The sequence below is a fragment of the Erythrolamprus reginae genome, chromosome 11, assembly GCF_031021105.1.
Source record: "Erythrolamprus reginae isolate rEryReg1 chromosome 11, rEryReg1.hap1, whole genome shotgun sequence".
NCBI classification, from domain to species: domain Eukaryota; kingdom Metazoa; phylum Chordata; class Lepidosauria; order Squamata; family Dipsadidae; genus Erythrolamprus; species Erythrolamprus reginae.
This window is the reverse complement of record NC_091960.1, coordinates 7,260,784-7,284,269: the sequence shown is the minus strand read 5'-3', so window position 1 is coordinate 7,284,269 and position 23,486 is coordinate 7,260,784. Positions and strand designations below refer to the sequence as shown.

At 42.5% G+C, this 23,486-nt stretch overlaps 1 protein-coding gene across 2 annotated transcripts in view; it reads right to left on the bottom strand.

The window, feature by feature from the left end:
* Nucleotides 1–2,558: 2,558 nt before the first annotated feature.
* The window catches only part of LOC139174057 (phospholipase A2 inhibitor and Ly6/PLAUR domain-containing protein-like), a 21,281-nt gene continuing 353 nt past the window's right edge, over nt 2,559–23,486 (bottom strand). The window contains exons 1-7 of one of the 2 annotated variants that reach the window (XM_070764105.1): nt 23,391–23,486; nt 18,798–18,923; nt 15,628–15,750; nt 11,720–11,836; nt 10,417–10,569; nt 8,949–9,086; nt 2,559–4,734 (exon numbers count right to left, since the gene is read on the bottom strand). The exon at nt 23,391–23,486 is cut by the window's right edge and continues 353 nt beyond it. In XM_070764105.1, coding sequence (XP_070620206.1) covers nt 4,553–4,734; nt 8,949–9,086; nt 10,417–10,569; nt 11,720–11,836; nt 15,628–15,750; nt 18,798–18,846 — 762 coding nt within the window. In that variant the 5' untranslated portion in view covers nt 18,847–18,923; nt 23,391–23,486 and the 3' untranslated portion in view covers nt 2,559–4,552. The remainder of the gene's footprint in view (nt 4,735–8,948; nt 9,087–10,416; nt 10,570–11,719; nt 11,837–15,627; nt 15,751–18,797; nt 18,924–23,390) is intronic. The other variant, XM_070764106.1, reaches the window with a different exon arrangement.

Sequence of the window (23,486 nt, the reverse complement as noted above, 5' to 3'; positions counted from 1 at the left end):
CCCGTCAGTGGAGGCTTTTATCTCTCCTCCTCTAAAATTTTCTATTAATTTTATACATTATCTTTCTTTTACCCTCTTTTCCTGTCTTACAGATAAGAGATGTGGAAGTGGCTTTAATACAGTGAAAGGCTACCATTTTTTTTTACTACCACACTGTGTGCATGGCTTATGCAGGACGCCCTGCATTTTCTTTCAACATCTTTCAGTGCAAATTGGATGCTCGGGGGGGGGGCTTCATTTTTGCTCCCCCACCCTCTGTTCAGGCAGCAGCCCTCCCCTGTTTTAATACAATTTTATTCATTTATTTTATTTATTCGATTTGTATGCCGCCCCTCTCCAAGGACTTGGGGCGGCTTCCAACAACAGTACAATTTACAAATCCAATATTAAAACCAGAACATATTAAGAAACCCTTATTAAAAACAACCACACAATTCATAACGTGGGACAGCTGGGGGAATTAATTGCCCCATGCCTGGCGACATAGGTGGGTTTTCAAGAGTTTGCGGAAGACAGTCCTAATCTCTGGGGGGAGCTGATTCCAGAGGTCCGGGGCCACCACAGAGAAGGCTCTTCCCCTGGGTCCCACCAAGCAGCATTGTTTTGTAGACGGAACCCGGAGAAGGCTGACTCTGTGGGATTTAATCGGTTGCTGGGATTCGTGCGGCAGAAGGCGGTCTCGGAGATATTCTGGTCCGATGCCATGTCGGGCTTTATAGGTCATAACCAACACAATAAAACTACGGTAGGAAAATGCTGGCTTAGATTCATTTCTTGTCCCTTCTAATCAGCAAAGTATTTTGTGTGGGTTATAAAATTCCACAACCAAACTTCCCTCCCCTACATCACGGCCCTAATGTCATTTAATCTTGGAATAAATAGCCTGCCAAAGAGAAAACGAGTTCAGATGCTGTTAAGAATTACACAGCCTGCTTTCTTGCATTTAAAAGATTTTTTTTTTTTTAGAAACCTTCCAGGAAACAACAGCAACAACAAAACACTAAAAGCCATTAGGTGCAATAAATAAGTAATTTTTATTTAGGGATGAAATATGCAAAACATAGAAACATAGAAGACTGACGGCAGAAAAAGACCTCATGGTCCATCCAGTCTGCCCTTATACTATTTCCTGTATTTCATCTTACAATGGATATATGTTTATCCCAGGCATGTTTAAATTCAGTTACTGTGGATTTACCAACCACGTCTGCTGGAAGTTTGTTCCAACATCTACTACTAATATTTTCTCATGTTGCTTTTGATCTTTTCCCCAACTAACTTCAGATTGTGTCCCCTTGTTCTCGTGTTCACTTTTCTATCGAAAACACTTCCCTCCTGGACCTTATTTAACCCTTTGACATATTTAAATGTTTCGATCATGTCCCCCCCCCCCCTTTTCCTTCTGTCTTCCAGACTCTACAGATTGGGTTCATTAAGTCTTTCCTGATACGTTTTATGCTTAAGACCTTCCACCAGTCTTGTAGCCCGTCTTTGGAGGTGTAAGCCCTCCTTGTTCTTTTAGAGTGGATGCCAAAAGTAAAACTGAGCACCAAAGTAGGAAGGAAACTGAAAACATTTTGCTGGCTCTCCAAAAGTCCCTGGGCCTTGTTCCTTTTTTCATTGTTAACCCAAGGAGGTGCAAGGCTCTTCTTTAACAATTGCTGTTTGCATTTTTCAAAACAGACACAAGAAGGTTTCTCAACCACTTTAAGACGTGAGGAGGTGGCCTGCATCGCTTCAGCCTGGTCTGCCCAAAGCAAAGAGAAAACATCGGGTGGTGTCAAGCTGACCATTTATTTATTAGATTTGTATGTCGCCTCTCTCCGAAGACACGGAGCGGCTCACAGTAAAAACGCAAAATACAAATCCAATGATTTTTTTTATAAAAAGCAGAACAGTTAAAAACCCTTGATTAAAAACATCCATGCAACCCAAACAAACCATACATAAAACGGAGCGGCCCAGGGGAATCAATTTCCCCATGCCGGGCGGGCAAAGGTGGGCTTTTAGGAGTTTGCGAAAGGCAAGGAGGGTGGGGGCGGTCCTGATATCCGAGGGGAGTTGATTCCAGAGGGCTGGGGCCGCCACAGAGAAGGCTCTTCCCCTGAGTCCCGCCAGACGATATTGTTTTGTCGACGGGACCCGGAGAAGGCCAACTCTGCGGGACCTAATCGGTCGCTGGGATTCGTGCGGCAGAAGATGGTCCTGAAGGTATTCTGGTCCGATGCCATGAAGGGCTTTATAGGTCATAATTAACACTTTGAATTGTGACCGGAAACTGATCAGCAACCAATGCAGATTGCGGAGTGTAGATGTGACATGGGCATGTCTAGGAAATCCCATGATTGCTCTCGCAGCTGCATTCTGCATGATCTGACCATGTCCACCCAGGGGGCCCTACACACCCAGCAGTTCTGAGCCTCTGTGCAAACCAAAAATCAGCTGGCCGGCACACACATGCACATTGGAGCTGAGCTAGGGCAACGACTTGCGTGCCAGCAGATATGGCTTCGCGTGCCACCTGTGGCACATGTGCCACAGGTTCGCCATCACTGATATTTTATTTCTATTTATTTATTTATTTTGTCAAACAATTATAGGGTGGTAATTTGTACAAATAAAACATTAGATAAGTAATGATAAAAAATAACAAAAGAAGACAATAGGACAGGGACGGTAATGCATAGTGGTGCGCTTATGCACGCCCTTTACAGACCTGCCTTTTCTGGCCCTCTTTCCTCCCAGGAGATTCCTAGAGAGGTCCCACAGAGGCTTCTCCCTGCCTTTTCCAGCCCTGTTTTCCCCCAGGAGATTCCTAGAGAGGCCCCACAGAGGCTTCTCCCTGCCTTTTCCGGCCCCGTTTCCTCCCAGGAGATTCCTAGAGAGGCCCCACGGAGGCTTCTCCCTGTCTTTTCCGGTCCCGTTTCCTCCCAGGAGATTCCTAGAGAGGACCCACGGAGGCTTCTCCCTGCCTTTTCCGATTACAGTTTTGGAGGCTCAGGTTTGTAAGTGGAAAATGGTTCTTGAGAAGAGGCCAAAAAAATTTTGAACACCTGGTTCTTATCTAGAAAAGTTCGTAAGTAGAGGAGTTTGTAGGTAGGGGTACCACCGTACTGTAAACCCATAGAATTTGCACAATATTTGCAATAGCGTGATTGCACGAAACTGGAACAATATTTAATGAAACCAGCCTGGCTTCGTACATCACATCAAACTTCATATGCATCCAGAAACCAAGGTTTAAAAATTAACTAAGCCTAACATATTGTCAGCTGACCTGATTAGACTTGTCACGGGAACACCACCATTACTCTATACATTAATCTGGTAGCAGATCCCAGATTTAAGCGTTAAATTCAGAGGTGGGTTGCTACCCGTATGGTATACTCAGTGAAGAGCCGCTCATCTTCGGTACTAATCTCTGCATGTCACCGGTGCGTGGGGGTGCCCGTTGGTGTGAGATTTGGCTTCTGCACATGCACATCAAGACTAATCTGACACAGGGGCATGCGTGCGTAAGTTGGAGACGCATAGCTATGCGCGCAGCTTCCATTTTTCCAACTGGACCTGTGCATCGGTCCGCGTAACCAGCAGTCCATTACTGGGTACAGTTCTACGAACCAATAGCGGTAGCGGAAGGAGGCTCCACCCACCCACCCGGAACACTTCTGCGCCTGCATGTGTGCGAAGTGGTAGCAATGAGATTTAGGAGCCATCCCTGATTAAGTTGTGCAAATCTTCAGGAGGTTGCTTTGGAGGAGAAATACAGAGCTCTCCACCTCCTTAGTGCAGTACCAGACTGGTCTCGCCAAACTTAGCAGCAGCGTCTACACACGGGTGGTAAGTCTGTAGAAGTCCCATCCCATCCTCTGGAGACCAAACCCTAAGTCAAAGAAGATTGCCCTGGTTTGAGGACCTTGGATGGCTGCTCTATCTAGCACATGTCTATTAAAGCACGGGCATTTCCCAGGAGAAATGTTGTGTCTGTGTACTCATGACTTAGCACGTTAAAAAGAGGGTCCAAATTCAAGTCCCAGCATGTCCTCTGGGGGCCTTGTGCTGGTCAGCAAGAGAGAAAACTGAGCAAGTGAACTCCAAGATCCATGGTCCATGTTCTTCTTTCTGAGAAGGAGAAACAAGGCACCTGTTGTGTATGCAAATATACCCCTATCTGCATACCGGCTGCGGATTGGACAATACGCGGCCGGGAAATTCAAGCGGCTGTCAAAGCCACGCCTCCAAGGAAAAACTTTTTTAAAAGAGCCGCCAGTCGTGTTGTTTTGTCTTTTCCGTACTTCTTGTCTTGCCGTTACAATTTGTTACTTGAGGTCCGTTTCAGCAGAACTTAAATAAACAGTTCAAGGCTACAATGTGCCCTCCGTTATTTCGTGAACTAAACACTGGCGACGAAGGTCTAGAACCAATGCAACAAAGGAAAAACCCCAAAATGGAAACTTTGGTAGCTCAAGCTCCAGAATATTTCAACCCAGAGAAGGGCACATGGCCAAATTCAGAATCTTTTAATGGCTGTTTTTTTTTCCCAAGAGGGGCATCATAAGAGGACATTGGTCAGCAGGTATGCAGCGAGAGAAAGGAAGAGACCTCCTGTCAGCTGGGACCCCTGGCTGGCTGGTTGGCAAAAGATGGTATTCCCATCAAACAAGTTCACTATTCCAGAGAGTAAAGCCTTGCAGATGGACTCCGTGGTGCAACCTTGGATAGTGATGTTATTTTCTAAATAAGACAAACAAGAAGGAAAGTCACACAGAGCTAAGATGATGGTGACCTAAGGCCGTTTTTTATTTATTTATTTATTTACTTATTTACTTACTTACTTACTTACTTACTTACTTACTTACTTACTTACTTACTTACTTACTTACTTACTTACTTATATAATTTATTAGATTTGTATGCCGCCCCTCTCCGAAGACTCGGGGCGGCTCACAACAGCAATAAAAAACAGTATAACAATGGAACAAATCTAATAATAAAATATATAAAAACCCCAACAATTTAAAAACCATACAGCACATGCACACCAAATGTGAAATATAAGCAGCCTGGGGAGATGTCTTAGTTCCCCCATGCCTGGCGATATAGGTGGGTCTTGAGTAACTTGCGAAAGACAAGGAGGGTGGGGGCCGTTCTAATCTCCGAGGGGAGTTGATTCCAGAGGGCCGGGGCCGCCACAGAGAAAGCTCTTTCCCTGGGGCCCACCAAACGACATTGTTTGGTCGACGGGACCCAGAGAAGGCCAACTCTGTGGGACCTTATCGGCCGCTGGGATTTGTGCGGTAGAAGGCAGTCCATTGCCATGTAGGGCTTTAAAGGTCATTACCAACACTTTGAATTGTGACTGGAAACTGATCGGCAGCCAGTGCAGCCCACAGAGTGTTGTGGAAACGTGGGCCCTAAATTAACAAACAGTTAATTTAGTTAGTTAGTTAGTTAGTTAGTTAGTTAGTTAGTTAGTTAGTTAGTTAGTTAGTTAGTTAGTTAGTTAGTTAGTCAGTTAGTCAGTCAGTCAGTCAGTCAGTCAGTCAGTCTTCTATGCTGCCCAGTTAGTTAGTTAGTTAGTTAGTTAGTTAGTTAGTTAGTTAGTTAGTCTTCTATGCTGCCCAGTTAGTTAGTTAGTTAGTTAGTTAGTTAGTTAGTTAGTTAGTTAGTTAGTTAGTTAGTTAGTTAGTTAGTTAGTCTTCTATGCCGCCCAATCCCGAAGCATTCAGGTTGGCTTACAGCAATATTAAATTATAAAATAGAATTACAACAACAATAAAAAGAAGTCCAAAATGAGAATCTAATACTTAAACCCTAGCTAAAACTCATATTAGGACAACTCCACAACATATACATATATACCATTCATCCACAATCATAATTATAACCCGTGGTCAAGCTGTTTGTTAATTTAGGGCCCCCAGGCCTACCGGCATAGCCATGTCTTTGCGAAAACCCAGCAGGATGGGAGCGGTACGGACCATCGGGGGGGGGGATTCCAAAGAGCTGGGGCGGCAACAGAGAAGGCCCTGCCCCGATGTCCCGCCAGTCTACATTGTGTGGCTGACAGGACCTGGAGGAGGCCGACTCTGTGTGCTCTAATTGGTCTCTGGGAGGTACGGGGGAAGAGATGGTCCTGTAATGGTGAACCTACAGCATGCGTGCCACAGGCGCGACTCAGAGCCATATCTGAGGGCACGTGAGGCATTACCCTGTCAGCTCCAGTACTGGCCAGCTGGGTTTTGGCATTCCAAAGGGTAAGGGGAGGCTGTTTTCACCCTCGCCAAGCTTCAGGAAAGCCTCCAGAGCCTGAGGATGATAAAAAACGAACACAACGGGCCTACCGCAAGTTCGGAAACAAACTTCCGGTAGGATCTGTCGTTGCATTATGGGTATGGGCACGCCTGGTCATTCTCTTCACTAAACTGTGCTAAAAGTGCTAAAGCCCACTGCAACAATATCGCCAAAAAGACTTCTAGAGTTGTTAACCTGATCCTACGTAGCTTCTGCTCCAGCAATCTCACACTACTTACAAGAGCCTACAAAACTTTTGCCAGACCCATCCTTGAATACAGCTCATCTGTCTGGAACCCATACCACATCTCGGACCTCAACACCCTTGAAAATGTCCAAAGATATTTCACCAGAAGAGCCCTTCACTCCTCCACTCGAAACAGAATACCCTACGAAAATAGACTAACAATCCTGGGTCTAGAATGCTTAGAACTACGGCGCCTAAAACACGATTTAAGTATTGCCCACAAGATCATATGCTGCAACGTCCTACCGGTCAATGACAACTTCAGCTTCAACCGCAACAACACAAGAGCACGCAACAGATTCAAATTTAATATTAACCGCTCCAAACTTGACTGTAAAAAATATGACTTTAACAATCGAGTTGTCGAAGCGTGGAACTCATTACTGGACTCAATAGTGTCAACCCCTAACCCCCAACATTTCTCCCTTAGACTATCCACGATTGACCTCTCCAGGTTTCTAAGAGGTCAGTAAGGGGCGTACATAAGTGCACTAGTGTGCCTTTCGTCCCCTGTCCAATTGTCTTTGCTTTATCTCATATATCATATATATTTTCTTCCTTTCATATATCTTCTCCTCTATTTTTACATATTATCTTTATATATATTACTTCATGTCTATTCTCTTCCATATGTATTGTGTATTGGACAAATGAATAAATAAAATAAAATAAACTAGGCATGCCCAGTTCCTGCAACCATTCTTTATATGTTTTAGCCTCCAGTACCATAATTTATTTATTTATTATTTATTTATTATTTAGATTTGTATGCCGCCCCTCTCCGCGGACTCGGGGCGGCTCACAACAAGGCATAAACAAATTGTAACAAATCCAAATAAATTTAAATATTTAAAAAAGTTTAAAAAGAACCCCAATATATATAATCATCTTGACTGCTGCCCTCTCCACTTTTTCCCAGAGTCTCAACTATAGGTGGAACACTCCTGGTTCACTCGTGCTTGTCAATCATAAGAGAGCGAGATGCCAAGGGAACACGAAGCTCCACCCACCTGCCCGGGCACCGCCATTGGAGTCTTTTACTCTTTGTGCATGCGCAGAATCCTTGCACATGCTCAGAAGGTAAAAGAGCCAAAATGGTGGCATCTGGGCCTCTGGGCCAAACCTTGCACTCCCTTCGCAACCGGCTCCCCAACGACCGATAGGCACAAGCGAACCAGGAGCATTTCATCACTGGTGTCTCTCAACCTCTTTTTTATAGTGTGGTGATCAATACAGTAGTAGTAGTAGTAGTAGTAGTAGTAGTAGTAGTAGTAGTAGTAGTAACAACAACAACAACAACAACAACAACAGGTTCGACAACTGTAATGCTCTCTACATGCGGCTACCTTTGAAAAGTGTTCGGAAACTTCAGATCGTGCAGAATGCAGCTGCGAGAGCAATCATGGGCTTCCCTAAGTATGCCCATGTTACTCTAACACTCCGCAGTGTGCATTGGTTGCTGATCAATTTCCGGTCACAATTCAAAGTGTTGGTTATGACCTATAAAGCCCTTCATGGCATCGGACCAGAATATCTCCGGGACCGCCTTCTGCCACATAAATCCCAGCGACCGATTAGGTCCCACAGAGTGGGCCTTCTCCGGGTCCCGTCAACTAAACAATGTCGGTTGGCGGGCCCCAGGGGAAGAGCCTTCTCTGTGGCGGCCCCGGCCCTCTGGAACCTACTCCCCCCAGAGATTAGGACTGCCCCTACTCTCCCTGCCTTCCGTAAACTCCTTAAAACCCACCTTTGTCGTCAGGCATGGGGGAACTGAAACACCTCCCCCGGGCATGTTCAATTTATATATGGTACATTTGTATGTGTGTTTGTTAGTAAATGGGGTTCTTTTTAAATCTTTTTAAATATTTTAAATCTATTTGGATTGCCATGATGTGCTGTGTCTTGTTGTGAGCCGCCCCAAGTTTGCGGAGAGGGGCAGCATACAAATCCAAATAATAAATAAATAAATAATAAATAAGTTGTTACACTGATTAATTGTTCTAACTCTCAGGAAATTTCTCCTTAGTTCTAAGTTTCTTCTCTCCTTGTTTAGTTTCCACCCATTGCTTCTTGTTCTATCCTCAGGTGCTTTGGAGAATAGGTTGACTCCTTCTTCTTTGTGGCAACCCCTGAGATATTGGAACACTGCTATCACGTCTCCCCTGGTCCTTCTTTTCATTAAACTAACCATGCCCAGTTCCTGCAACTGTTCTTCATGTGTTTTAGCCTCCAGTCCCCTAATCATCTTTGTCGCTCTTCTCTGCACTCTTCCTACAATCTCAATATCCTTTTTGCATCGTGGCGACCAAAACTCAATGCAGTATTCCAAGTGTGAATTGTTGTGTCCAAGGGTCAATATGTTTTAAGATGATGTGTGAACATATTCATAATATAACCTCAGAATTACCAGAATAGTTAAGCCCAAACATATCCAGGCAGTAATTTTCAGATCCAGTGCACTCAACATCCCTCCCTGGACATGGCTCCAATTCAGAATAGCAGGCTGGACAGCGCTTTCCATTGGGTGTCATATTTTTTGGTGGCCCTGAAAAAAAAAAGCCAAATTAATTAAATTAGAGCATTCGTATTCAAAAACAAACAACTCTCTTGGGATCGTTAGTTCCATTCGTTTTCTAGGCCTCTCTAGGCATTTGTCATCCATAGATGTTCTCCATTCTTCTCCTGCATTTTTAATATACACAGTCCTTGACTTACAGCTATTCATTTAGAGACCGGTCCAAGCATTTTCTTTGACGAAAATGTAAAAAATAAACTCCAATCACTCTTTTAATAATAACAAATGCAAAGTAGAGCCAAGGAAATTAATACTAGACAACACAGTATCAACAGTAGAGACCTTCAAATTTCTAGGTTCTATCATATCTCAAGACCTAAAATGGTCACCTAACATCAAAAACATCATCAAAAAAGCACAACAAAGAATGTTCTTTCTGCGCCAGCTCAGGAAGCTCAAACTGCCCAAGGAGCTGCTGATACAGTTCTACAGAGGAATCATTGAGTCTGTCATCTGCACCTCTATAACTGTCTGGTTTGGTGCTGCAACCCAACAGGATCGACACAGACTCCAGAGGATAATCAGAACTGCAGAAAAAACAATTGCTGCCAATCTGCCTTCCATTGAGGACCTGTATACTGCACGAGTCAAAAAGAGGGCGGGGAAAATATTTACTGACCCCTCACATCCTGGACACAAATTGTTTCAACTCCTACCCTCAAAACGTCGCTACAGAGCACTGCACACCAAGACAACTAGACACAAGAACAGTTTTTTCCGAACGCCATCACTCTACTAAACAAATAATTCCCTCAACACTGTCAGACTTTCTACTAAATCTGCACTTCTATTCTACTAGTTTTTCTCATCATTCCTTTCACCCATTTCCTCCCATGTTGACTGTGTGACTGTAACTTGTTGCTTATATCCTAAGATTTTTTATTAATATTGCTTCTTCATTGCTTATTTGACCCCTATGACAATCATTAAGTGTTGTACCACACAATTCTTGACAAATGTATATTTTATTTTATGTACGCTGAGAGCATATGCACCAAGACAAATTCCTTGTGTGTCCAATCACACTTGGCCAATAAAAATTCTATTCTATTCTATTCTTAGGTAACTCTATGTGCAAAACCAATAAAAATATATTTTTTTTTAAAAAGAGAGAGACCGTTCCAAGCTACAATGGCACTGGAAAAACGTAACTTACAACTGGTCCTCATACTTGCGTCTGATGCATTATCTCCACGGTCACACCCACAAAATAATCCACCCATACAGTGTGGTAATAAATTTTTTTGCAGCCCTTCACTTAATGCAGATTACTGGCCGAGGAAACGAAGAAGACACCTACGTGGAAGGAAATCTTCTCTGCAGTCTTCTCCTGAGCAACAGAGGGTGCTTTTACGGAAGAATTCTCCTTGTCCAAAGGTCACCCAAATGGACGCAGAGGTACAGTTCTCTGAGAAATAGCAGCCCTTGCCTATTTTTGACACGTTTTTTCCTCCTGCCAAGAGAAAAGATTTCATCAATGGTGGTGTTTAGGTCTTCACCTAGCTTAGCAGTGCACAAAGAAAGCTTTCGTGGGACTCCTTTTGTGACTAAGGATCTCAAAGCTGTAATAATAATAATAATAATAATAATAATAATAATAATAATAATAATAATAATAATTTATTGGATTTGTATGCTGCCCCTCTCCGTAGACTCGGGGTGGCTAACAACAACAATAAACACAACATGTACAATCCAATAATAAAAAATAACTAAAACCAAACATACACACAAACATACCATGCATAAGTTGCAATGGCCTAGGGGGAAGAGCTATCTCAACTCCCCCATGCCTGGCGGTATAAATGAGTCTTGAGTAGTTTACGAAAGACAGGGAGGGTGGGGGCAGTTCTAATCTCCGGGGGGAGTTGGTTCCAGAGGGCCGGGGCCGCCACAGAGAAGGCTCTTCCCCTGGGGCCCGTCAAACGACATTGTTTAGTCGAGGGGACCCGGAGAAGGCCAACTCTGTGGGACCTTATCGGTCGCTGGGATTCGTGTGGAGGTAATCTGGTCCATCGCTGGGATTCGTGTGGAGGTACTCTGGTCCATTGCCATGTAGGGCTTTAAAGGTCATGACCAACACTTTGAATTGTGACCGGAAACTGATCGGCAGACAATGCAAGCCACGGAATGTTGAAGAAACGTGCATATCAGAAACTTGAAATTTCATGACTTTTCGTCATTTCAGGGGTTCTCTCTATAAGAATTTTTTTTTGGGGGGGGGGGGGGGGGTTCTTTCTTGTTGGAAAAAGAAAAAGTCAAAAAAAAGTACTGTTCCCAGGTCACCCTGACCCGGACTGAAATTTCTTCATTTGAAGTGCTTATGTTTGGTCAATTTGAAAACTTTTTTCACTTGGAAAGTAGTCTGAACATTTCTGCACACAATGATATGAAAATTGAACTGAAAAAAATTATGCATATTACATGATTATCATTATCATTATCATTATCATTATCATTATCATTATCATTATCATTATCATTATCATTATCATTATCATTATCATTATCATTATCATTATCATTATCATTATCATTATCATTATCATTATCATTATCATCATCAAAAGGTCTGCTTACCTACTGCTGCACCTTTCACTCACCTTTGGAGGTTTCTGTCAGTTCGATGAGACAGATGTTCTCATCTGGCTCACACCTTTCTTTCTCACTTTGGCAAGTTTTTCCTGTGCCAAAACATACTTCGCACTCCACGGTGATACCTGAAAAAGTGAAATGGCCCATCATCTCGCAGGACAGATATTTCAGCCATGTTATCCATGGGGTCGCTTAAAGGTCTGGTGACTATATTCATACCCCTGTTTTCCCCAAATTAAGATATCCCCTGATAAGCCCAATTGGACTTTTGAGTGCATGGCAATAAGGCTGAGTGCTTATTTCGGGGTTCAAAAAAGTATAAAACGGGATCTTATTTTGGGGAAAAGGAAGGGAGGAAGAAAGGAAGGGAGGGAGGGAGGGAGATGGATGGAGATGGATAGAAAGAAAGAAAGAAAGAAAGAAAGAAAGACAGACAGATAGACAGATAGACAGATAGATAGAAAGAAACATAGAGATGGATGGATGGATGGATGGATGGATGAATGGACAGAAGGATACCCTGTTTTCCCCAAAATGAGCAGTGTGGTCGGGCAGTAGGAAAAGCAAGTAGGATGCTTGGCTGCATAGCTAGAGGTATAACAAGCAGGAAGAGGGAGATTGTGATCCCCTTATACAGAGACATTTGGAGTACTGTGTTCAGTTCTGGAGACCTCACCTACAAAAAGATATGGACAAAATTGAACGGGTCCAAAGACGGGCTATAAGAATGGTGGAAGGTCTTAAGCATAAAACGTATCAGGAAAGACTTCATGAACTCAATCTGTCTAGTCTGGAGGACCGAAGGAAAAGCGGGGACATGATCAAAACATTTAAATATGTTAAAGGGTTAAATAAGGTCCAGGAGGGAAGTGTTTTTAATAGGAAAGTGAACACAAGAACAAGGGGACACAATCTGAAGTTAGTTGGGGGAAAGATTAGAAGTAATGTGAGAAAATATTATTTCACTGAAAGAGTAGTAGATCCTTGGAACAAACTTCCAGCAGACGTGGCTGGTAAATCCACAGTAACTGAATTCAAACATGCCTGGGATAAACATATATCCATTGTAAGATAATATACAGGAAATAGTATAAGGGCAGACTAGATGGACCACGAGGTCTTTTTCTGCCATGAGTCTGCTATGTTTCTATAAGATATAGTAAGGTCAAGTGCTTATTTCAAGGTTCAAAAAAATATAAAACAGGGTCTTATTTTGGGGAAAACACGCTACCACGTGCTAGCCTTTGATTTGGTGGGTTTCTCCATGTCTGTGTACATTAGGCTTAGCCTGTTATATGAACTCAGACTTCCGGGTTAACATTTATAATTACACGGGGGGGGGGGGGTCAATTCAGAAAATGGGTTAATTCCTTAAGTAGGTGAGGAAGAGCTGGGTTTCGTCACGAGAAATTAAAAAATGTCCTAACTTTAATTTTCAGTTCACTGATTAAAACTTCATTGGAACTTTAAATGAAGATTTATTGATAAGTGTGGCGGTTGGATCTCGTGTCCCAAGCAAGATATTCCAGAGGAGGGGAGGGGGGCTGGGACAAAAAAATTGATTTTTTTTTAGACCCTGCCAACTGAAATTCCTTGGCTAATGCAGTAGACCCCTTCTGCCAGAATGAGCAGGGTAGCCCAGTCCCATTTAGGCAAGGGGAGGCAAAATTGGCTCTTCTATGACTTGTGGACTTCAACTCCCAGAATTCCTGAGCCTATCATGTTAGCTCAGGAATTCTGGGTGTTGATGTCCACATATCATAGAAGAGCCAATTTTGCTCACTCCTGCACTAGGGTAAGATGATTCCTCAAATATCCTGGACCCATACAATGCCGCCCCGAGTCTTCGGAGAGGGGCGGCATACAAATCTAATGAATGAATGAATGAATGAATGAATGAATGAATGAATGAATGAATGAATAAATTATTATTATTATTATTATTATTATTATTATTATTATTATTATTATTATTATTATTGGCAGAGAAGGACTGCAAAAACTTTTACAACCATACTGTGGGTGTGGCATATTTTGTGGGTGTGGCTTGCTGGCCATGTGACCAGGTGGGAGCAGTGTTCCCTCTAATTTTCTTTTGGGTGGGCGGAAAAGTATAGTGTCTGAGCAGCAGTCCCTTTGGGACTGGGCAGCACAGAAATAATAAATAAATAAATAAATAAATAAATAAATAAATAAATAAACAAACAAACAAACAAACAAACAAACAAACAAACAAACAAATAAATAAATAAACCCACCCTGTTTTGCCTCAGAGAATTTCAAAATAAAATACTGTCCTGTGTGTCTATAACAGTGAGCTCATAATAGGGCAACTCTATCAATATCAAAATGCCACTTAAATAGTTGAGCTAGTTTCAAACTAGATTTTGATTTTCTTTCTCTCTTCCTTACTCCCATTCTTTTTCTTTCTTTTTTCCTTCCTCTCTTTTTTCTATCTGTTTCTCTCTCTTCCTCTCTTCCTCTCTCTCTCCTTCCCTCTCACTCTTTCCCTCTCGGCTTCTGGGCAGGTTTGGAAAACTCTGAGTTGATGATGATTTTTAAGTGAGCAATTGCTCACTGCTCAGCTTAGAGGGAACTATGCGTGGGAGTGGCTTGATGATCATGTGACATGGGGGTGGCTTAAAGGCCATGTGACTGGCTTAAAGGTGGCCAACTTGACATCACTGAAGTCAAAGGTTAGGGTTAGGGTGCCTGGCCTCTCCTCGCCTCAAAGAGATACAATTTCCCTATCTATTTACTTTTTCTGAATATCCAAAATATACAAATTAATTCAATGTATATATGCCATGTGTGTACATACATATTACACACAGGCCCACAAAAGTATACATTATCTACTATATAAATTGAATGTGTATGTACACAAATGCACGCACAGCTCTTCTAAAATTATACACATTCAACCTCATTTATTGTGATAGGATAAACATGCCCAGAGCCCAGAAGGGAGAAAAAAGAAAAAAATTCAAAACTTTTCTACCAGTTCTGCATACCTGACCACCCATAGGAGCCCATCACTGAATTCAAGGGCTTTGCTGGACCATACCAACAGATTAAGATGATACATTGTCCTGCAGAAATCTATTATTTATTTATTTTATTTATTTATTTTGTCCAATACACAATGAAGGTTTTAGTGGGTATATATCTATATACACACATAGTAAAATACATGATGAAGGTTATAGAGGAGATACTCATAGTAAAATATATCTAAGAAAGAATAGAAAAGAAGATATAGTAATAGAACATATCAATGAAAGAATAGAAGAGATATAGGACTAGAAGAAAGGTATAGGAGATATAGGAGAGCAATAGGACAGGGGACGGAAGGCACTCTAGTGCACTTGTACTCGCCCCTTACTGACCTCTTAGGAATCTGGAGAGGTCAACCGTAGTTGATCTAAGGGTAAAGTGTTGGGGGTTTGGGGATGACACTATGGAGTCCGGTAATGAGTTCCATGCTTCGACAACTCAATTACTAAAGTCGTATTTTTTACAGTCAAGTTGGGAGCGGTTAATATTAAGTTTAAATCTGTTGTGTGCTCTTGTGTTGTTGTGGTTGAAGCTGAAGTAGTCGCCGACAGGCAGGATGTTGCAGCATATGATCTTGTGGGCAATACTTAGATCTTGTTTAAGGCATCTTAGTTCTAAGCTTACTAGGCCCAGGATTGAAAGTCTAGTCTCGTAGGGTATTCTGTTTCGAGTGGAGGAGTGAAGGGCTCTTCTGGTGAAGTATCTTTGGACATTTTCAAGGGTGTTAATGTCTGAGATGCGATATGGGTTCCAAACAGATGACCTGTATTCGAGGATGGGTCTGGCAAAAGTTTTGTAACCTCTGGTTATAACCTCTAGTTATGCCCGGCCCTCCAGTCAAATGAGAGTCAGTACTCACCAAGAGATGGATGTATTGTTGATGTATTAGAGTCTTCGGTATGAAGTTTCACCAGCCCCTCAACTGAAGTTGACGTATCAGGAAGCTTCTTGTATCTTGTGCTTTCTTGGGTGTTGAAAAAAGCTAATAAACAAGTATTGGCTTTAGTGACATCTTCAGTTCTGATCTTTCAGGGGTATTGCAAGCCAAGTCAAAGTTCTGGCTATTTGTGAGGCATCAAGTCTGCCCTTCCTGGTCTATTTAATTTAATTTATTTATTTATTTGTCCAATACACAATACATATTGTGAGCCGCCCCGAGTTTTCGGAGAGAGGCGGCATATAAATCCAATAAATCTAATCTAATCTAATCTAAACTATTTATTTATTTATTAGATTTGTATGCCGCCCCTCTCCGAAGACTCGGGGCGGCTAACAACAATATAAAAAGACAATGTAAACAAATATAATATTAAAAATAATCTAAAAACCCCCAATTTAAGGAACCGCTCATACATAAAAGCATACCATGCATAAATTTTATAAGCCTAGGGGGAAGGGAGAGTCTCAATTCCCCCATGCCTGATGACAGAGGTGGGTTTTAAGGAGCTTGCGAAAGGCAAGGAGGGTGGGGGCAACTCTGATATCTGGGGGGAGCTGGTTCCAGAGGGTCGGGGCCACCACAGAGAAGGCTCTTCTCCTGGGTCCCGCCAAACGACAATGCTTAGTCGAAGGGACCCGGAGAAGGCCAACACTGTGGGACCTAACCAGTTGCTGGGATTCGTGCGGCAGAAGGTGGTCCTGGAGATATTCTGGTCCGATGCCATGAAGGGCTTTATAGGTCATAACCAACACTTTGAATTGTGACCGGAAATTGATTGGCAACCAATGCAGACTGCGGAGTGTTGGTGTAACATCTTAATATTGAAGAGAATAGACATGTAGTAATATATATAAAGAAAAGGATAGAAGAAAAGATATAAAAATAGAGGAGAAGATATATGAAAGGAAGAAAAGATATATGAGATAAAGGAGAGACAATTGGACAGGGGACGGAAGGCACACTGGTGCACTTATGCATGCCCCTTACTGACCTCTTAGGAACCTGGAGAGGTCAATCGTGGATAGTCTAAGGGGAAAATGTTGGGGGTTAGGGGTTGACATCACTGAGTCCGGTAATGAGTTCCATGCTTCGACAGCTCGATTGTTAAAGTCATATTTTTTACAGTCAAGTTCTGGTCATCATGACCTTTGCTGGTCATCTCTAATGAAAGATCAAGCTGGAGATGGACATTGTGCCGGGATTGAGGGTAACTTGGCTCTCCTCTTTCATTTGCTTCCTGCTCCCTTCTTGGGTGGTGTTGTGGTTGGCTCTGGCCCAGCTCCTGCCCCAAGGAATGTGGAGGTGGATGTGGGGAAAACATCCACATGCCACAGGCCTATTTTTCTTCCAATAGAATCTCCCGACGAAGGCTCCTCTGACAAAGGAAGTGTGAGTGGCAGGGAAGAGGGGAGTTTGGCAGACAGCCCAGGAGGAGATCAATCATCCTTATCATCCCTGGATTCTGAACAAGAACTTATGATGGACCCACACATGCATAGAGTGATGCATAGGAGAGAACAACTGAAGGATGATTATAGGAGATAAGTGAGGCCACCTGTGGTTGGGTGGGGCTGCTGTAATTAATGCTATAGATAAAAAGAGCAGTGTGCTGCTTTAGCTTTGTGGAAGTTTATCTATTTCATAGTTTCGTCAAGATCATGGTTTTGCTGTTTCCCTGTTCAAGACTGTGTAGACTTTCTCGACTTTGGAATTGGACTCAATTTCCCAGTTACTGGGTGAGAAATTGGATTGCATTTAACCTGTGCCTTGTGTGTACCAGAAAATCCCTTTGACATTTAAAAAGGGATTTTTTTTTCTGCTTTTCTGTTGATAAAGACTTTTGGTTTCCCTTCTATCATGTGGTATATGTCTTTTTGGACTAATTACTCTGTAATTACGGGCTGTTGGGACACACCGGCAGAACAGGTGGGATGCTGCCTTGAGTAAGACTGTAGAAGTCTTCCCATAACTGGTTTTGCTCCTTCCCTTCCCCTGTATCTTTTCTTAGGTCCTCTAGTGACTGTGTTCACTACTATCCAGGAGTGAAATCCAACAGGTTCTGACAGGTTCTGGAGAACTGGTAGTGGAAACTTTGAGTTGTTTAGAGAACCAGCAAATACCATCTCCAGTTGCCATGAGAGTGGGGTAGGAATGGAGACTTAGAATAGAATAGAATAGGGTAGGGTAGGGTAGGGTAGAGTAGAGTAGAGTAGAGTAGAATAGAGTAGGGTAGGGTAGGGTAGGGTAGAGTAGGGTAGAGTAGAGTAGAGTAGAGTAGAATAGAATAGAATAGAATAGAATAGAATAGAATAGAATAGAATAGAATAGAATAGAATTCTATATTGGCCAAGTGTGATTGCACACACAAGAAATTTGTCTTTGGTGCTTATGCTCTCAGTGTACATAAAAGAAAAAGATACATTTGTCAAGAATCATGACGTACAACACTTAATGATTGTCATATGGGTCAAATAAGCAATGAGGAAACAATCAATATTCATTAAAATCATAAGGATCAAAGCAACAAGTTACAGTCATACAGTCATAAGTGGGAGTAAATGGGTGATAGGAATGATGGGAAAAAAACTAGTAGTAATAGTAGTGCAGACTTAGTATATTGCAGATTTTGCCATATTGTTCCCCTGCCATGCCCATCAAGCTATGTCCACTAAGCCACACCCACAGAACCAGTATTAAGTACATTTGGATTTCACCACTACTACTACCTATTTATACTAGTCAGCATAATAGCCTCGATGGGTGGGAGTTAAGTCAAGGAATACCTGCCCTGGAATCTTGCAAATCCATCTGGGTTTTCCACTTCCTCCCTCTTACTCCCCAGGGAGTTGTGGGGTGAGGTGTCTTCTAAACTTCTCCGATTCCCCCACGGCAATACTCATGCTTCTTCTGTTGTTGTCTACACAAACACAGGTCTGAGCTACGCTACTTGGGGAATTCTGGAAAGTCCCAGGTAAAAGCGGGCGTATCTTGCAAAGGGTTTTCATGACGTAACTAGATCTGCTTAGGCCTGCCTTCATAATCTGACAGATGTTTGCCCAGCTGTTGAAGCATTACCAGATGTTTCTTACCGGGAGAAAGAAGCAGAGAAATGGAAAATAAGCTCAGAAGAACTTTCATGGTGGAAGATCTTAAGCGATGATGAAGAAGGCAGCGTCTCCCTGGAACAGGTTCTGCACTGGAGCCACTTCTATGTCCTAAAAGGGTAAACAATCACAGGAAACATCTAGACAGAGCCCTCGACTTTTGACCACAATTGAGCCCAAAATATAGGTGGCTAAGTGAGGAATTGGTTCAGTGATTTTTGCCCTGTTTTTACAACCTTTCTTGCCGCAGTTGTTAAGCGAATCACTGCCATTGTAATGTTAGTAATCTGGTTGTTAAGTTCCTCAAATACTGGAATACTGCTATCATGTCACCCCTCCACCCCACCCCACCCAGTCCTTCTTTTCTCTAGACTAGAGTTTCTTCAATGTTTCACCTGGTTGATTTTGGGTATGTAGTGTTGTGTTTGGGCCTGGGCCAGCCGTTGCTCCCACAGATGGGAGATACGCGGCACACACTGAATGCGAAAGCCTGGCTGACAGCCAGGATGACGTGGCAGACAGCCAGGAGGACGAGGCCACTGGTACACAGGATTCAGCAGACAGCTCAGGGGATTTGGCATGCAGTCCCTCAGACAGTCTTTCCTCCCTGGGTTCTTCTGCAGATCAATATATTGATCTGCGTAGCAGAAGAGCTATGCAGAGAAGGGATCACTTTAAGGAGTATTACAAGTCATTATAGGAGCACCTGGGCTGGGTGTGGTTCTTATACTGAGGGCTGGGTGTGGTTTCCTTAATGAGGGCTAAAGGGATAAAAGGGAACAAAGGCCCAAGGCAAACTGTGGCTGTTTATCTGTGTTATTTTGTGGTTCCTGCTCTGAAGTTTCTGTTCCGTGCCATTGGAGTTTTCAACACAGCTTTTTCAGACAAGTGGGAGGTGAAAACTCTGGGACTTGCTGTTTGCTCCAAAGATTCAAAAGGACTCCTGAAATGTCTTTGCTCATTCCAGGTTGTCTTTGTTTGTTTTTTCCTGTGTTTTTGTATGCGGCCGAAGTAAGCCTTGCACTATCATTGTTTTTTGGACACTAAGAACTGTTTTGAGTAACCCTTTTTTGTTTGTTTAATACAAGTTTGCTGATTAGCAGAGCACGTGTGTGTTTGATTTCTTTTCCTTGGACTATTACGCATTGCCTGAGCCAGTCAGGCAGAACATGTAGTGAATGTCCTCTCCATATAGATCGTTCTGGTGGAACCTTGCTCTCCTGCTAAGAGATGGCACTAGGAGAGAGCAGTTTGCAAAAGGTCCTTGCTTATTTTATTTTATATTTTTGTTTGGTCCAGGGCTCAGAAAGGGTGGGGAGAAAGAGAAGCCAGAGAAAGGATTGAAATGTAATACCCAACAACAGACAAAAGCTGGAAACTCCAAGAATGACCTCATCTAAAACCCACAAATGGTTGCAGGAAATGACCAATACTGAAACTGAATTCACCCTGGTACTTTTTCTACTAGGAATGGGGGGGGGGGAATCACATCCCCAAAATATTAAGCATTTAATACTACACATGCACAACGATGGAAAGATCCTCAGATTCCCTTGGAAAAGGAGGTTATTAAAAAAACTACGATTGCACAGAAATGGACAAAGCTAGAAAAAGACTTGGATTATTATAACACCTGGATTAAATGGTACAAATAGATGCAAAAAAAAAAAGGCACAAAAGTTAATAGGAGACGGAAAAGAGAAAAGACAACACAAAATAATATATACGATGTATAAAACTATACAATGTATTATTATGAATGTAATTGTATGGATGTCGATTTACCTGAAAATATTAAGATGTAAATACAAGAAAATTAATAAAATTTACGGCAAAATAGAAAAAATTAAAAAGGAAAAAAAACCACCCATCACCCATCTGCTAGAGACTACGATCCTCGCTCCTAGAACAAGGAAGTCAAAAAGGGAAGGAAACAGTTTGAGAAATCGGGGCACTGCTTGTGACAACAGCTAGGATTTGAATATATATGTTAATTTTTTCCCCCCCATTTTTAAAATGAAACAATGGGGAAATTCTATTTCCTTGCAAGTGGGGCCAATTTGAGAGCTCCAGAGGGTGCAGGAAGTTCATCGGGCGGGGGAAAGAGTTCAGGACGTAGCACAGAGCCATCCAAAATTCAATTAAAGGTACTCCTTGACTTATAACTGTTCCCTTTGTGACCGTTCCAGTGACAACGTCCCGGGAGGGGGGAGGACTCACAAATGTTTTTCACACAGCCGTGACAGCTTCCTCACCCTCAGTGACTCAGTCTTCAGATTGTATTATTTATTTGTTTGTTTGTTTGTTTGTTTGTTTGTTTGCTTGCTTGCTTTTTTGCTTTTTGTTTGTTTGTTTGTTTGTTTATTTATTTATTAGATTTGTATGCCGCCCCTCTCCAAAGACTCGGGGCGGCTAACAACCGTATAAAAAGACAATGTAAACAAATCTAATATTAAAACAGTCTAAAAACCCCAATTTAAAGAACCACTCATACAAACAAGCATACCATGTATAAATTCTAAAAGCCTAGGGGGAAGGGAAAAAAATTCAATTCCCCCATGCCTGACGACAGAGGTGGGTTTTAAGGAGCTTGCGAAAGGCGAGGAAGGTGGGGGCAACTCTGATATCTGGGGGGAGCTGGTTCCAGAGGGCCGGGGCTGCCACAGAGAAGGCTCTTCTCCTGGGTCCCGCCAAACGACATTGCTTAGTCGACGGGACCCGGAGAAGGCCAACTCTGTGGGATCCTTGGCAAGCAATTCGTATTTATATCCTGGGGTCGCTGAACAACTGCAGTAACAGATGTTACTAACGTAACAGCTGCAGTGATTCACTTAGCGGCAAGAGAAGTCATAAAACAGAGCAAAATCCCCTTCACTCCAAAGTCTTGCTTGGCGGCGTAAATGTTTGGCCTTGCTTATGGTTGTATATCTCAAAGATAAGCTGCCCCTCCCTAAACCTGACACCAGCCAGCCCCTAATTATTATTTATTATTATTATTTATTAGATTTGTATGCCGCCCCTCTCCGTAGAAATACACCACTTACCCCATCAGTGATGGGCTGCCAAAATTTTTACTGCCACACTGTGGCCATGGTTTCTTTGGTGGGTGTGGCTTGAGCATCATGCGACAGGGTGGGAGTGGCTTGCCAGCGATTGTGACCAGGCGGGAGTGGCTTGACAATCATGTGACCAGGCGTGGTTTAAAGGTCATATGATTGGATGGGACTGGGATTAGTTTACCAATCAAGGCAAGTTTTCAAATAGGCGCTTGGACTCTTTTTCAGTCGATCAAATCCCATTATTTGAATAGCCACAACAAGGACAAATGATAGACAGCATTATTTGTTGAGGAGCACAATAACATTTTAAGGTTTCGTACTCAACCCACAAGGTTTAGTCTGATAACAAATGGGGCAGGTAGCTCGATTTTCTTCAATTGCTATAAAAGTTCCGTTCTTGATCATGATTAAAATGATTAAAGCGTTTTTGGGTTAAAAACTTACATTGTTTCCTATTTTAAAAGTAATTAGTGTTGGTTATGACCTATAAAGCCCTTCATGGCATCGGACCAGAATATTTCCGAGACCGCCTTCTGCCGCACGAATCCCAGCGACTGATTAGGTCCCACAGAGGGGGCCTTCTCCTGGTCCCGTCAACTAAACAATGTCGGTTGGCGGGCCCCAGGGGAAGAGCCTTCTCTGTGGTGGCCCCGACTCTCTGGAACCAGCTCCCCCCAGAGATTAGAACTGCCCCTACCCTCCTTGCCTTTCGTAAACTTCTCAAAACCCACCTTTGTCGTCAGGCACGGGGGGACTGAGATATTTCCCCCAAGCCTATATAATTTATGTATGGTATGTTTGTATGTATGTCTTTTTAATAATGGGCTTTTTAAAAATATTTTAAATTGTAAATTATTAGATTTGTCATGAACTGTTTTATTGTGTTGTGAGCCGCCCTGAGTCTACGGAGAGGGGCGGCATACAAATCTAATAGATAGATAGATAGATAGATAGATAGATAGATAGATAGATAGATAGATAGATAGATAGATAGATAGATAGATAGATAGATAGATAGAGAAAGATAGATAGATAGATAGATAGATAGATAGATAGATAGATAGATAGATAGATAGATAGATAGATAGAGGTAGGTAGGTAGGTAGGTAGGTAGGTAGGTAGGTAGGTAAGTAAGTAAGTAAGTAAGTAAACAAACAAACAAACAAACAAACAAATAAATAAATAAATAATCCTACCAAGGTACTAGAGAAGGAAGGACAATAAAAAAAAAACTATTAAGTATTCAAAAAATAATGCATAAACCCCCCAGAGTAACCTGTTCTGAGTAGTTTCCAAAGGCAAAATACTTTGCATTGTTAGAGACCTAAAAGGTCAAGCAGATCAGCTGCAGACGCCCGATCCGGATTGTTGACAGTTAATGAATGTGGCTGATTATGAGAATCCCATAGCTAGTTAAATTCTATTAATATCACGGAGCGGTCTGGAAGGAGGGGAAGGGAGAGAGAGAGCGAGGGAAATATCACCACAGCCCAATCAGAAAATCCTGACAAGTTCTTACCGTTCGCCAGCCTTCAAATACCTACCCAGCCGTCTGCTTTCTCGTTGCTGATGGAGCTACCCCAACGGGACATTTTACCAGCGAATGCAGAAATCC